The sequence below is a fragment of the Alexandromys fortis genome, unplaced genomic scaffold (genome assembly GCF_014885135.2).
Source record: "Alexandromys fortis isolate MF-2015 unplaced genomic scaffold, M_Fortis_MF-2015_v1.1 scaffold_147, whole genome shotgun sequence".
Lineage (NCBI taxonomy): Eukaryota > Metazoa > Chordata > Mammalia > Rodentia > Cricetidae > Alexandromys > Alexandromys fortis.
Genome location: NW_026068029.1, coordinates 1,266,659 through 1,279,032, shown reverse-complemented (window position 1 = coordinate 1,279,032; position 12,374 = coordinate 1,266,659). Strand labels below are relative to the sequence as shown.

General features: G+C 44.3%; 1 protein-coding gene across 5 annotated transcripts in view; it reads left to right on the top strand.

Moving 5' to 3' along the window:
• Positions 1-12,374, top strand: part of Sh3kbp1 (SH3 domain containing kinase binding protein 1) — a 336,874-nt gene that overhangs the window by 125,797 nt on the left and 198,703 nt on the right. For all 5 annotated transcript variants that reach the window (XM_050164355.1, XM_050164352.1, XM_050164353.1 and 2 more), the window contains one exon: positions 3,924-4,047. In XM_050164355.1, the coding sequence (XP_050020312.1) occupies positions 3,924-4,047 (124 nt within the window). The remainder of the gene's footprint in view (positions 1-3,923; positions 4,048-12,374) is intronic.

Below are 12,374 nucleotides of genomic sequence, written 5' to 3'. Positions count from 1 at the left end.
TGGGTAACCTCTAACCTAGTTCCTGAATTTGCCTATTTTAGACCTCATAGAAGTGAAATCATATATTTTTACTTTTGTGTCTGGTGTATTTCACTTAGCGTGTTTTCCAGGGTCCTCTGTGTTGCACTGTGTAGCAGAACTTCATTTTTAAGGCTGAGTACTAGTTCATTTTATCGCTGTACAGCAGTCTGTTTATCCATTTATCTGTTCATGGCCCTTGAGTTCTCCCTTATGTTGGCTCTTATAAATAATGTGGTAAGCACTGGCCCATGCCTGTCTGTCTGCATCTCTGCTTTCAGTTCTTTTGAGCCTGTCCCTAAGAGTAGAATTTCTCGGTCCTGTGGTGTTGTTCTTTATTTAACTTTGAGGAACTGCTGCACTGCCTTCCACTATTTTACATTTTCTCCAGCCATACAGAAGGGCTCCATTTGCTCCAAATCTGTATCCTTATCAGTTTAGCAGTTCCTGTTCTCTCCCTCCCTCCCTCCGTCCCTCCCTCCCTCTCTCCCCTCCCATCCTTCCTCCCTCCCTCTCCTTATCCCTCTCTCAGTCCCTCCCTCCCACTTCAATTCAAGATGTCTTAGTCATATGAAGGGGCATCTCACTGTGGATTTGATTTCTATTTCCCTGATGACTAACGAGGGAGCATTTTGTCATAAATTTATTGGCCACTTGTACTTTTCCTTTGGAGAAATATCCAAGGCTTTTGTTTTTTATCATTTTTCAAGACAATAGAGGAAGAATAGAGAGAAACAGAGAGAGGAAGTGGTCAAGCCAGACTGGGAGCCTGGTTAGGTAGGAGACAAATGCTGACTTTTCCAGTCCGGGTAAGTGGACAGATGATGGGGTGCCAAATAGGATAGCTCTCCTCCCTCATGAGAAGAGGGGGTTAGAGGAAGGCACTGGCCTTCCACGGCTACACTGGGCCAAGGCATTGTTCAGCTGAGGACCTAGCAGAGTTCACTGCCTTGTCATGTACCCAGGTTTTTTTTTTCCTGGTAAAAGTGAGTTTCTTCTACCTAAGAACCCACTAAAAAACTTTAGTCAAATGTGAACAGTCACAGAGGTGTGGGCATGACAAAGGAATGCGGTGTGTCTAGGCAAGCTTCTGGTGCTGTCTCTCTGTTCTGCCTGCTTCTGGGACAGCAACAGAACCTGCACATTGTTGCGGACCATAGCTTCTAAGGTGTCTTCTACTGAGCATTTTAGCATCGCCACCTTTGTCTCGTCCTCCTTTTCAGCTCATCCAGAATATGTGGCGTTGATGGTGAGTGGTCATGTCACCACCATGGTCCACTGAATGTCTTGGGATCACTCCCTGGCAAAGGTAGATGGCTGTTGTTAGCCACCATTAAGAGAAACAAGTGCATTTGGTGACTTCTTCTCGTGTCTTCAAGAGCCATAGCCGGCTGGCAGCCATCATGTGGCTTAGGCAGACAGTGTTTGCAGATTGTCCCCTGAAGCCATCTGCCTGTGAGGCTACAGGAAGCCCCAGCAACTGCTGTTGTAGCAGGTGTTGGGGCTGATGAGGTGGGTGTCCCTGTACACACACACACACACACACACACAAACACACACACACACACACACACGAGCAGCTTTGTGTGATATGCAGACCTACCTCTGCTGGTGTGGGCTCAGAGATAGCAGCTGAAACTCTCAGCCTAGCAAGGCCCCAGCCCAGTTGCTGGTTTCCGGTGAGGCCCTGGTTAAGGAGCAGCAGAGAGGAGGCTGTTGTGAAGAAAGCTAGTGATTGGCCTAGGGCCGGAGGCAGTGTTTTGACAAGCATTTGTTGCTTTCTTTCCACCTCGGCCTTCTGACTCATTTTGTAGAGGGGACGAACCTCCATTTCTTACCCTGTTGTTTTCAAAGCATACAATGCCTTATCTGTGAGTCCTTCCTGCCATTCAGGCTTCAGGCCTGGCTCCCTAAGCTTTGATTTTGTACCTAAGTTGGTGTGGTCATGGGCTCAGACAAGCATAGAAATGACTGCTGGCTTTGGAAGAGTTCCTGTGTATAGACCTGTATTTGTGTAACCATTAGTATCATTTTTGGCTATTAATAATTTTACAAAGAATTATCTAAGTTATTAAAGCAATATAAAGTAATATTGAGCATTCCTTATCCAATGTGTTTGGGACTAGAACCATTTCAGTTTTGGGGACGGAGGGGAGGTTTTCGCATTTACCTAACGAGATATTTTACAGTGAAATTTCAAAACTAAACACAAAGCTAACTTGTTTCACACACACACATAGGCTGAGAATCATTTTAGGCGCCATTTTCAGTGCACCTCTGCTTTCTCTGTAATCTATCCCACGGGCTCAGGCGTGGACATTTTCACTCGTAGCATCATTGTCAGTGCTCAAAAGGTTTTGCTTTTGGAGCAGTTCATGTTTTATGTTAGGAACATTAAGCCTGTGACTAAGTCATGCAGTGGGTTTAAAAGATTTAGGTGTGTGTGTGTGTGTGTATGTTAAATGTGGAGGCCAGAAGAGGACGCTGGTGTCCTGCTCTATCATTTTGTCTTACTCCTTTGATATAGGTGGTGGTTCTCAACCTGTGGGCCGCAACCCGTTTGGGAGGTCACATATCAAATACCCCGAATATACAATGTCCTGCTTATCAATATTTATATTACAATTCAGAAAAACACAATTGCAGTTGTGAAGTGACGATGAAATGATGTTATGGTTGTAGGTTATCACAACATGAGGAACTGTAGGAAAGGATCACAGCATGAGGAAGGTCGAGAACCATTGATAGAGGATCTCTCATCCAACCTGGTGCTAGGCTGGTGGCCAGCAAGCCCCTGCGATTGTCCTGTCTCTGCCCCAACCCCTGCCATTGCTGGAGTTACTGGTACACATGCGATAACAGCAGGCTTTTTACGTGGGTGTTGGGGAGTCTAGCTCAGGTTTCCATGTTTGCACAGAAAGCAACTCTTACTCATTGAGCCTTTGCCTCAACCCCAAGATCCAGATCTTTAAAATGGCACTGATTGATTGATTGATTGATTGATTATATGGAGGTCAGAGGACAGCTTTCTAGAATCTCCTTTCTCCTTTCACCATCTTGGCCCCAGGAATTGACTTCAGGTCATTTAGCAAGTTCCTTCATCCACGGAACCATCTTGCTGCCCCCAAGAGCCAGGTCTTAAATGAGTTTGGGTAGAAGTCCACCTAGATGAAGGGCAGCAAACATTTATTATACTAGGTTGGACGTTTCAGGCTTCCTTTCTGTAACATCTCCTCAGCTCTGGAATTGGAGCGGCATACCACTAGCCATACAAAGGACACATGAATGCAGTTTGTGCGCTAATGAAATTTTATTTACAAACTAGCATGATGGGCTGGAGTTTGCTGACCTAAAATGATAGGCATTCTTTTTGCCTGTCATTTAGCTCTTATCCTTTTTTTTTTTTTTTTGGTCAAGAATTATAAATCTAGAGGAACTTGCGAACTACAAATGCATTTAAATCATCTTTTGAGTTTGGTATAATGATGAGCATACTGGTGATTCACAGATGTAGTTTTTCTAAACCTTTGTTGAGAAGAATAGAAATCAAGGCTTTTGAAATGGGGCATATGCTTGGCTGGGGCTTGTCATAGTGGAAACATGTAAAAGAAACTGTAATTTAGAGTTATATGGTGGTGCTTACATTTCCACCATTCTCTTGATGGTCACGTGGAATGGCCCCGGTCATATAAGGTTACCTTCCTATACTGGGCACTGTTCCACTTTATAGGCCTAGGTGTTTCCTTAACAAACAGAAGAAGTAAATTACACAAATTCAGACAATGGTTTTTGTCAAATACTGTGTTGTATTTATGTGGCATTATTATGGTTCATTTCCAGAGGGATGAAGGGGCGCACCAAAACTTCAAACTCTAAATACTCCCTTCCTTTCTGTTTCCTCACAGGAAATAAAGAAGGATATGAAGAAAGACCCTCTCGCCAATAAAGCTCCAGAGAAGCCCATGCTCGATATAGCCAGTGGAAGTGCTTTGCTGTCTTCTGAAGGCATTTTAAGAACCAATAAGCGAGGTATGGCAAAGGAGGGGGGGACCCTTTCTCCCTGCACATGGGCACATCTGGAGACCCTTGTGTGCATGATGTCAAACTGAACATTGCTGAAAAGTCGAGGAGTTTGTTTTTCTGGTTTTTAGTATAAATTGTGTACACACACACACACACACACACACACCTAGTAAGTTTGTAGTAAAAAGAACTAATAAAATGTTTTCAAAGGAAAGTTGAGTAATGATTTATCAATGGGTTTAGTCTCGACTTTCTTGCCTATTTGTGTGAGTGAAAGGCGAGTGTAGAGAACAGTAAGGTTCAGGCTGGCCTGTGAGTGTCTGCCCACACTCTCCTTTGAATGAAAAGAAAATCCATTAGCATCTACCTCTCTAAGTGCCTGACTCCCCAACACAAACCCTGCCTCAACTGTGTTTATAGGGAAGACTGTTCAAAGGTATAACAGTGCATCATCTAGCCCAGAAACCTTCCAATCACTGTCTTGTTTGCCTTCTTTTGAGACCTAAGTCACTTTAGGTCGGAGCTTATTAAAACTGCTCCTTTCACCATCTGCCCTGACCAGAACTGCTTTGTGAATGATGTAAAGATTCCAGAGAAGACCCTCCTCAGTGCTGAACGGTGGGCACACTTGGTACTGTTAGCACTGCCTGACCTTGGGTCAGCCAGGGCCCACAGTGGGCTGAGCATGCCCATATGAAGTCAGACTTCAGCTGCCCTCTTTTCCTGGGCTTATTATGTCCTTAAAAGGGAATTGAGAGCTGTTCAAAACCAGCAGGAAGAAATGTATTAGCAAAGGGTTTCATTAACAAGGGGAAAAAAGAGGCAAGTTTACAAAACCACAGGGAAGAACAGCTAATCTTTCATAAAATTTAGACAGCATGAGAATTTGTCCAATAAACTACCCATTGATCCTAGTTCTGGTAACATTGGCTTTGTGTCTCTCTTCCTTCCTGCCTCTTCTCCTGCCCCTTCCAGCTGCTCTGGGTTCCATTTCCTATTTTGAATCATTCACATGAAATACTGGCTAGTGGCCCAAGTTGGTTAGCAGCTATAGGATTTTCTTTTCCTTCTTCTTCTTTGAAATCTCATTGTATCAAAAATTGGGGCTTTCCCATTTTAAGAATTTAGCTTATGTTACCGTAAAACTAATCTTTGCTAAATGCTTCCTGAATTCTTTAAAAAAAAATTATCTTTGGAGACAGAGTCCCACATAGTTCAGACTGGCCTTCAACTTAGCCCTAGCTAGTCTCGAACATTGACTCTTCTTGCCTCACACTCCCAAGTGCCGGCCAGCATGGCACCATGTCTGGCCTAAGCTGACATGCGCAGCTTTCCATTCTTACATAGAGATTCCCCAAGTCCAGGGAAGACTTGGACTTTGGATTTAAGAGCTGGAGCCCAGTGAGTCTTGTTTCTGGCTTCTGGGAGCTATCTCCTTCATATGGCTCATCTCAAGTCAGGGGTTCCTGCTGTTCCATACACAGTGACCACGAGCAAGCAAGGTCTGTCTGGTCAGCCCTGCTACTTTATAAAGTCAATAAGAGACTTAATTAATTTCAGAAGAGAAGGAATTAATTAAGGCAAGGAATGAAGGTAATTATGTGCATGGCTTCAGTGAAATTACCTGAGAACTTGAAGTCACCTAAAGAACAGAACTTTTCAGATGATTGTTTCTTTAGATCTGAAACCCTGGCCTTGAATTTCTTTTTCACTAGAAAAATTAATTTCACGGGGTAGTTTACTTGGCTGTTTCAAGTCTTCTACCTTAGGCCTTCAGCCAGATTAAGACAAGGCTTTTGTAGTTGGAGTTTTTACATGCTACATGCCAGGACCTGAGAGACTTGAACAGGCAAAGGCGTCCTGTAACTGTGAAGCCCATAACAGCCCATTTCCATTCTGCTCCAGGCTTTACACTGACCTCCTGGGTCACCTGGGCCAAACATCAGTTCCCAGCTGAAGGGAAGCATTGTGCCCCAGGATGGGTGTCCCAGGATGGGTGCCTCCCCCACCCCATTAAGACTAACACTATTTTGCCCCTCCTTATAATAATCAGTGCGTGTGCTGGAGACTGACTGGCCTTCTCAGGCCAGATAAATAGTTCATTGTACTGATCTCAAAAGCTACAATTCTTTCCCACCCAAAATCAATGAAAAAAAAAACCCACCCTTCCCCCTTAAAACAAAGATCAGAAACGAAATCTGTGGGAGGTCATTCTAGTTCCCCCTAAACAGTTCTGTAATTTTTCGAGTTATTAGAGTTTCCCCCTCCCCTCTTGTTTCTATCCAGCTTTGTCCTTCCAACCTTTAGGAAGATTTTGGTCTGTCAGTATCTTTATAGCTATGACTAAGGGAGGAACTTGCTTTTAGGGTTTGGAAGTCTATTTTGATTTGCTAATGTTGAATCTTTCTTCAGGTATATGAATCTCGAACCCTGTGAGAATTTAGCAGAAAACACAAATTCCCGTCAACTTAGTCAAAGATGGGAGGGCTCTTTTCTTTCTATGTGGGCCTTGTCATTTGATTCAGGCCTGGAATTGGTTTAATGAAGAAAGAGTCCATTCTATTCTGGCTGGGACTCTGAACTTGAGCCATGTCACTGGGGCCTGAGCTCAAGAAGTCTCCCCACTTATATCCAGCTGTTCCAGCAGTCTGCGACCTACCTCACTTTGTGGCAATAGCTGACCGACAGGCTTTAGTACCTGGCCATCTGAAATAAGCCTGTCTTTCACTGCATAAGGGCAGAAGAACTTGGGATCTGAAGGAAGTTCTTCATAACCCCAAGAACAGGGCAGGAGCACAGACCAGGAATGTCAGCACATGGTTAGCCTCAGTGTGACATTCAGAGTCTCTAAGGAGGGACAGGAATGAGTACTCCGGTCTATTGTTTGAGAAGAAAGGTTCAGCTGAAGTTCCAGGAGAAAGCCAACCACCCCAGCTAGCTTGAGAGCCATCAGCTGCCCATTTGGGGCATGACAATGTCAGGGAGGTACACCTACCTCTGGCCACAGAGCACAACTTTTGGCTCAGACAAAGCTACTTGAAAGTGACTTCTTACTTGGTAATTTCTTTTCTGTTAAATCCATACGGAAGAATGATGGACCCTCCTAAATTGGAACATGAAGGGGTAAAGGGAATTGTTTTTTTTTTTTTAAAAAAAAATGTTCAGAAACATGAGAAGCAAAATTGAATAAATTAGAAGTTTGAACAGTTACTAGCAAATGTGTTCTTAAAGATGAACAGTTGGTTTTGCCCATCTGAATGCTCTTTTCTACTTCAATTCAAATCAAAATAAAAATCAATTTGGTTTCATATGTAGAAGGAATTCCTATTTAGCTCTGTCCACGTGACGGATGGTGTATGCAGGCTATAGTCGATTCTTTACTGGCCTGGGTAAAGACTCCGAGGTAGGAAAACTGCCTCAGAATCCCTCCCTCCTGCTGCTTATGATTGGACATTGTTCCTTTTTTACTTTTTTGGGGAGCACCAGTGAACACTCTAGAACTATAGAGTTTATTGCACTATGTAAACTGCATACCGACTATGCACCCAGTCCAGTGCCTACTGCTGCTGCTGCAAAGCCTGGAAAACCAGCAGGCAGCCCTGCCTGTGGGCCCCTTGGGCTGTGTGCCACATAGAAACCATTGAGAAAGCCCCGTCCATCCCCTCCATCCTTTTTTTTTTTTTTAAAGAACAAGGTGTGGGTGTATCTCTGATTTACTTTTGTCATTCTTAATGTGAAGCCACTCGGTGGGTTTCTGGTTGGCTTTATGTGTCCTTGTTTCTATTTCCAGTTTATCATGAATTCAGTGTTTGGTAAGTGTCTATTGTATTTTGTGCATCTCTTATTCTTTGCTATTACTACTGTTACTGTTATGCTACCCTGATACAAACTGTATTTTATAATCATCTTTTTAAGCCGCTCTGCTACTCTGGCATCTGCCTTCTGAAAGATACACTGCCTCTCCCCATCTTTATTTAAGATGATGCTTTTGCACTTCAGTGCCCCTTCCAGAGAGAAGTGCTGAACGAGCTGACAGTTTTAGAGATGTTACTGGTAACAGGTCTAGCTCTGATGCTGTGAGGGAGAGCATCTGTCTCACACAAGATTCTGGTTAGGATGGGGGCAGTGTTGCTCCCTGAACCGTTACATGGCTCTGACTTTATAGAACATTGCTCTGTGGGTTCTGTTCGGATACATTGCATCTTCCTGCCAGATTACACTCAGAAGCTTTCCTTAATGGAAGGACCAATCAATGCTCTGCCTCTGGTGATACACTGTTGCTTTAGAAATCAGCATGGAAACCTTCAGGGTCCATTTGCATGCGGATGGGTGGTGCTTGCATGCCCTTCGCGTTAATGTAGGCCTCATATTTGCCACACAGAAGTGCTCTCCATTAGGGACTACTGCCTGGAGCTCGCCAGCAAACTGAACCAATGTGCACCCTTCTTTCCCATGTATCATCAGTGATCCTTCTGGTCCCTAAACAGATCTGGTCAAGTGACCACTCTCCCCTGTCACCTTTTCTATTTCTTTATCATTTATCTTGGTTGCCTGAAATAATACACCAAGGTATTCATTGGACAAACTCATGAGACTTTGGGTGAGGGCTAGTGTATGTGCATATGTGTTAAGTATGCACACTGGCATGGAAGGCTCACCGTGGCTCAGAGGCTCAGGGGCATTCAGAAATGTTCTTTGAGACAGGTTTGACTCCAGTTCAGTCACGATCCCTTTGTCTTAGCCATCTGAGAGCTTGGATTGCAAGCATGTACCATCATCATGCCTGCTTGATTGGTGGCAGAGATATTGAAGGTCTTGGGCTCTTTATTGGAAATTATCTGCAAGCAAAGAATGCAAAAAGTACATCTTTAATAAAGAAAATGTGAATTTGGGGATTTAGCCAGTGGTTGAGTGCTTAGAGCTGGCTTCTGCCCTCAGCTTTGGGAAACAACGAAACAAAACAGAGGCAGACAGAGTAAGTCATTTAGTTCCTGTGATGTGTTATTGTGGTCTACGCAGAACCTGGAGCTTTGCTGGTAGGAACGAGGCTTTTTCCTCTCAAATGTGAATTTCCCCGTGGCTAACCAGGTATCTGAAAATATAGCATTTCGGGTCAGACTGCCCTTGGAGTATTTCAATCTACTGTTGACTTTCCCTTGAGAGCTTGCGTTTATGGGCTGCTAGAAGCGTCAACAGCAGGCATAAGTATCGTGTGAAAGATATTGGTTATCACCAGAACTGATCTTCCCAGGGGAAGGGAGAGCTTGGAAGTGAGGGAGTAGGAAAGAGAGTCACTTCAGAATATGCACATCTGCGTATGTATCTGTGTGCATTTGCAGTTTTTCCCAGAGGCCTCCATTCTGATACCTTTTAACTACTGGCCCTGGCCGTCTTTCTGGGATGCTTTTATGTGAGCCTGGGTTAGGTTAATGGTAGAGAATGTGTTGCCCTTGCTTATTTATTATTGAGCAGTACTACATGTCCAGCTTAGGGGTACAGCTGGGGAAAGGATAGGGAGAAGCTTTGTGGAAGGTTGTTGTTATTACACATCTTCTATGCTTTTTTTCTGTGAAAGTCAATGACAAAGCGTTACTTTGAAATTTTCTTCTATCATATGTTCTCTTTTAGTCCCCGTGTCCTGTCCCCAATGTATTAACACTCCATAGAGTAACAATATCCCACCACACTCATGCTGGCTTGTCCATCCAAGGCAGTCCCTAGAAAATATTTGACATGGGTTTGAAGTCGTGTCGCCACCTGGTGGCTTTTCTAGGAAACTTCTCATCTTGTTCACCTTTAAAGGGTGCCTTTGGTTCCCTTGACTTTGTTCTCATTTTTTTCCACCTCAGACCCCCAGCTTCTCACCGTCTGCAAACATTCCCTTCAACCCCCTGCTTTCCTGTCCAAAAATTGATAATTGAACTCATAGAATCTGGTTCATGATTCTTGTTCTACCTGTGATACCCCCACTAACCAGGATTTTTTTCTATTAAGAATTATATATATCCAGGTAGTGGTGGCACACCCTTTAATCCCCGCACTTGGAAAGCAGAGAAAGGCAGATCTCTGAGTTTGAGGCCAGTATGGTCCACAGAGTGTCAAATATATATGTGTATGTGTATTTATACACATACACATATATGACAGCTTTATGCATTATATGCTGATCAGGATTTTTGATAAATTTTGTTTTGAAACAAGGTCTCAAATTGTGTTTCAAGCTGGCCTAGAATTTACTGTGTGGCTCGGGCAAGATTCAAATCTATGACAATCCTCCTCCCTCCACCTTCCAAGGGCTGGCATTACAGGCATGAGCCATGGCACCCAACTCTTGTTGATAACTATTCAAAAACACAGACACCTGTTGGCATGAGTTTAGATGTAGATATTAATTTGGACGAAGCAAAGAATCGTGCTGAAATCCCTGGAGGTGAACCAAAGTCTCCTCCTCCTAGCTCCAAGTCCTCTTAATTACTTCTTCACATCTTGTTGAACCTGCGTTTCCTCCAAGGAGCAATATTTTTTATTGCTTGCGTTGTTTTCAGTTGCCAGCAGGTGATGAACGTGCAAGGCCAGCTGTCTCTGCTGACTCGTGGTGTCGGTGCATTGTGTGTAGGGCCTCTGCTTGCCTGCTTTGGATCTTCCTAACGTGGGACATTACTGACCATGATTATTTTGATAAGTCGAAATGTCTGCTATTAAATCTCATGATCTTTTTTTAGTTTTATTGATAAAATTGTTGATGTGCCGTATTTCAGCTGTGCCCGTGGATTAGTCTGGGAACTCAATCTCCAGTTATAAGATCTCCCGTGGGAGAGTGCATTTAGAGTTCCCAACTGTCGTAGTTTGGGGCTTCTATTACTGTGAAGAGACACCACAGCCATGGCAGTTCATATAGGGAAAACATTTTATTGACTTTGTAGTTGACAGTTCCACTGTGCTCTGAGGACAGGCCTGGTTTATATTACGTCGTATCATCGTATAGGGTTCTTAGTTTCCTTAGTTTTCCTAGCCCTGAGTACTCATGTTATCTGAATAAACTGTGCTATGGCTGGAAATATGGTTCAGTCAGTGAACTGCTTGCCATAGAGGTATGAGGACCAGAGTGTGGATTCCTAGCACCCGTGTCACAGTGGGGCATGGTGTACATGCCTGTAATGCCAGTGCTGGAGACAGAGGGGTTTCTGGGGCTTGCTGGCCGGTCAGTCTAGCTGAATCAGGGAGCTCCAGGTTCCATGAGAGATGCTGTTTCAAAAGCAAGGTAGAGCTGAATGTGGTAGCCCCTGCCTTTAATCCTAGGACTCCTGGGGCAGAGGCAGGTGAATCTGTATTAGTTTGGGGTTCACTTTGTTTACATAGTGAGTTTCTGGCCAGCCAAGAGTTCCAGACCAGCCAGTAAGACCCTGTCTGAAACAAACAAACAAACAAACAGACAAACAAACAAACAAACAAGGTGGAGAGGTGATACAGGATAATACTTGACATTGACCTATAGCCTCCTATACATATGCACACATGTGCTCTGACATGCAAACACACACACACACACACACAGAGAGAGAGAGAGAGAGAGAGAGAGAGAGAGAGAGAGAGAGAGAGAGAGCAACTGTGTTATAAAATGTAGTGCTGTTGTGTATTTCCATCCGCTAGGGAGACAACCTCGCAACAAGTATGGTATATTCAGAGAGAAACGAGGCTGGCATTTTTCCAGTCTGTGCTGTGTAGCGTTTCAGCCCTAGGAAATGCTTCACAGGAGAGGCATGAGATGAGATAGCTGTACAGAGGGGGAGGAAGTTACCGCTCTGACTGTAGTTCAGCTGTAGGGTAACACCCTGTTAGGGGCTGACAGACACATGAACATATTCCATCGGCTCAGCTGGCCTGTGGTCTGCGGTCGTTTTGCTGAGTCCTAGCTGGGACTCCACTTCAAGATGTGCTGACTCCCACATGCAGGGCGAGGACTTTGCTAAGGGCCTTCAAGTCAAGACCTGGCGACTTTTAGGTCAGAGTGGAGAAGAGAGGAGTGACTGGCCACACTTCTAAAGCTGGTGGCCTTGAAACCGGAGTTAGATGTCACTTGGAGGACAGTCTCGGGATGTGAAGCTAGGAACTCAGTGTTTGAGTTTTGCAAGTGTCAAGCTGAAAGGAATCTCTCCCCAGTCCCCCAGTAATTCCTGGGGTCCTCGTGTCTGAGAGGGTGTCCATAGACTGGGCTTTGGCATGGAAATTGCATTGAGAAAGGCCTGACCTCATGATCTGTGAGCTTGGTCATTCCAGCTTCCTCAAGACCAGCGTCAGCATCAAGCTAAAGTCCAGGGTGGTTTGGATAATCA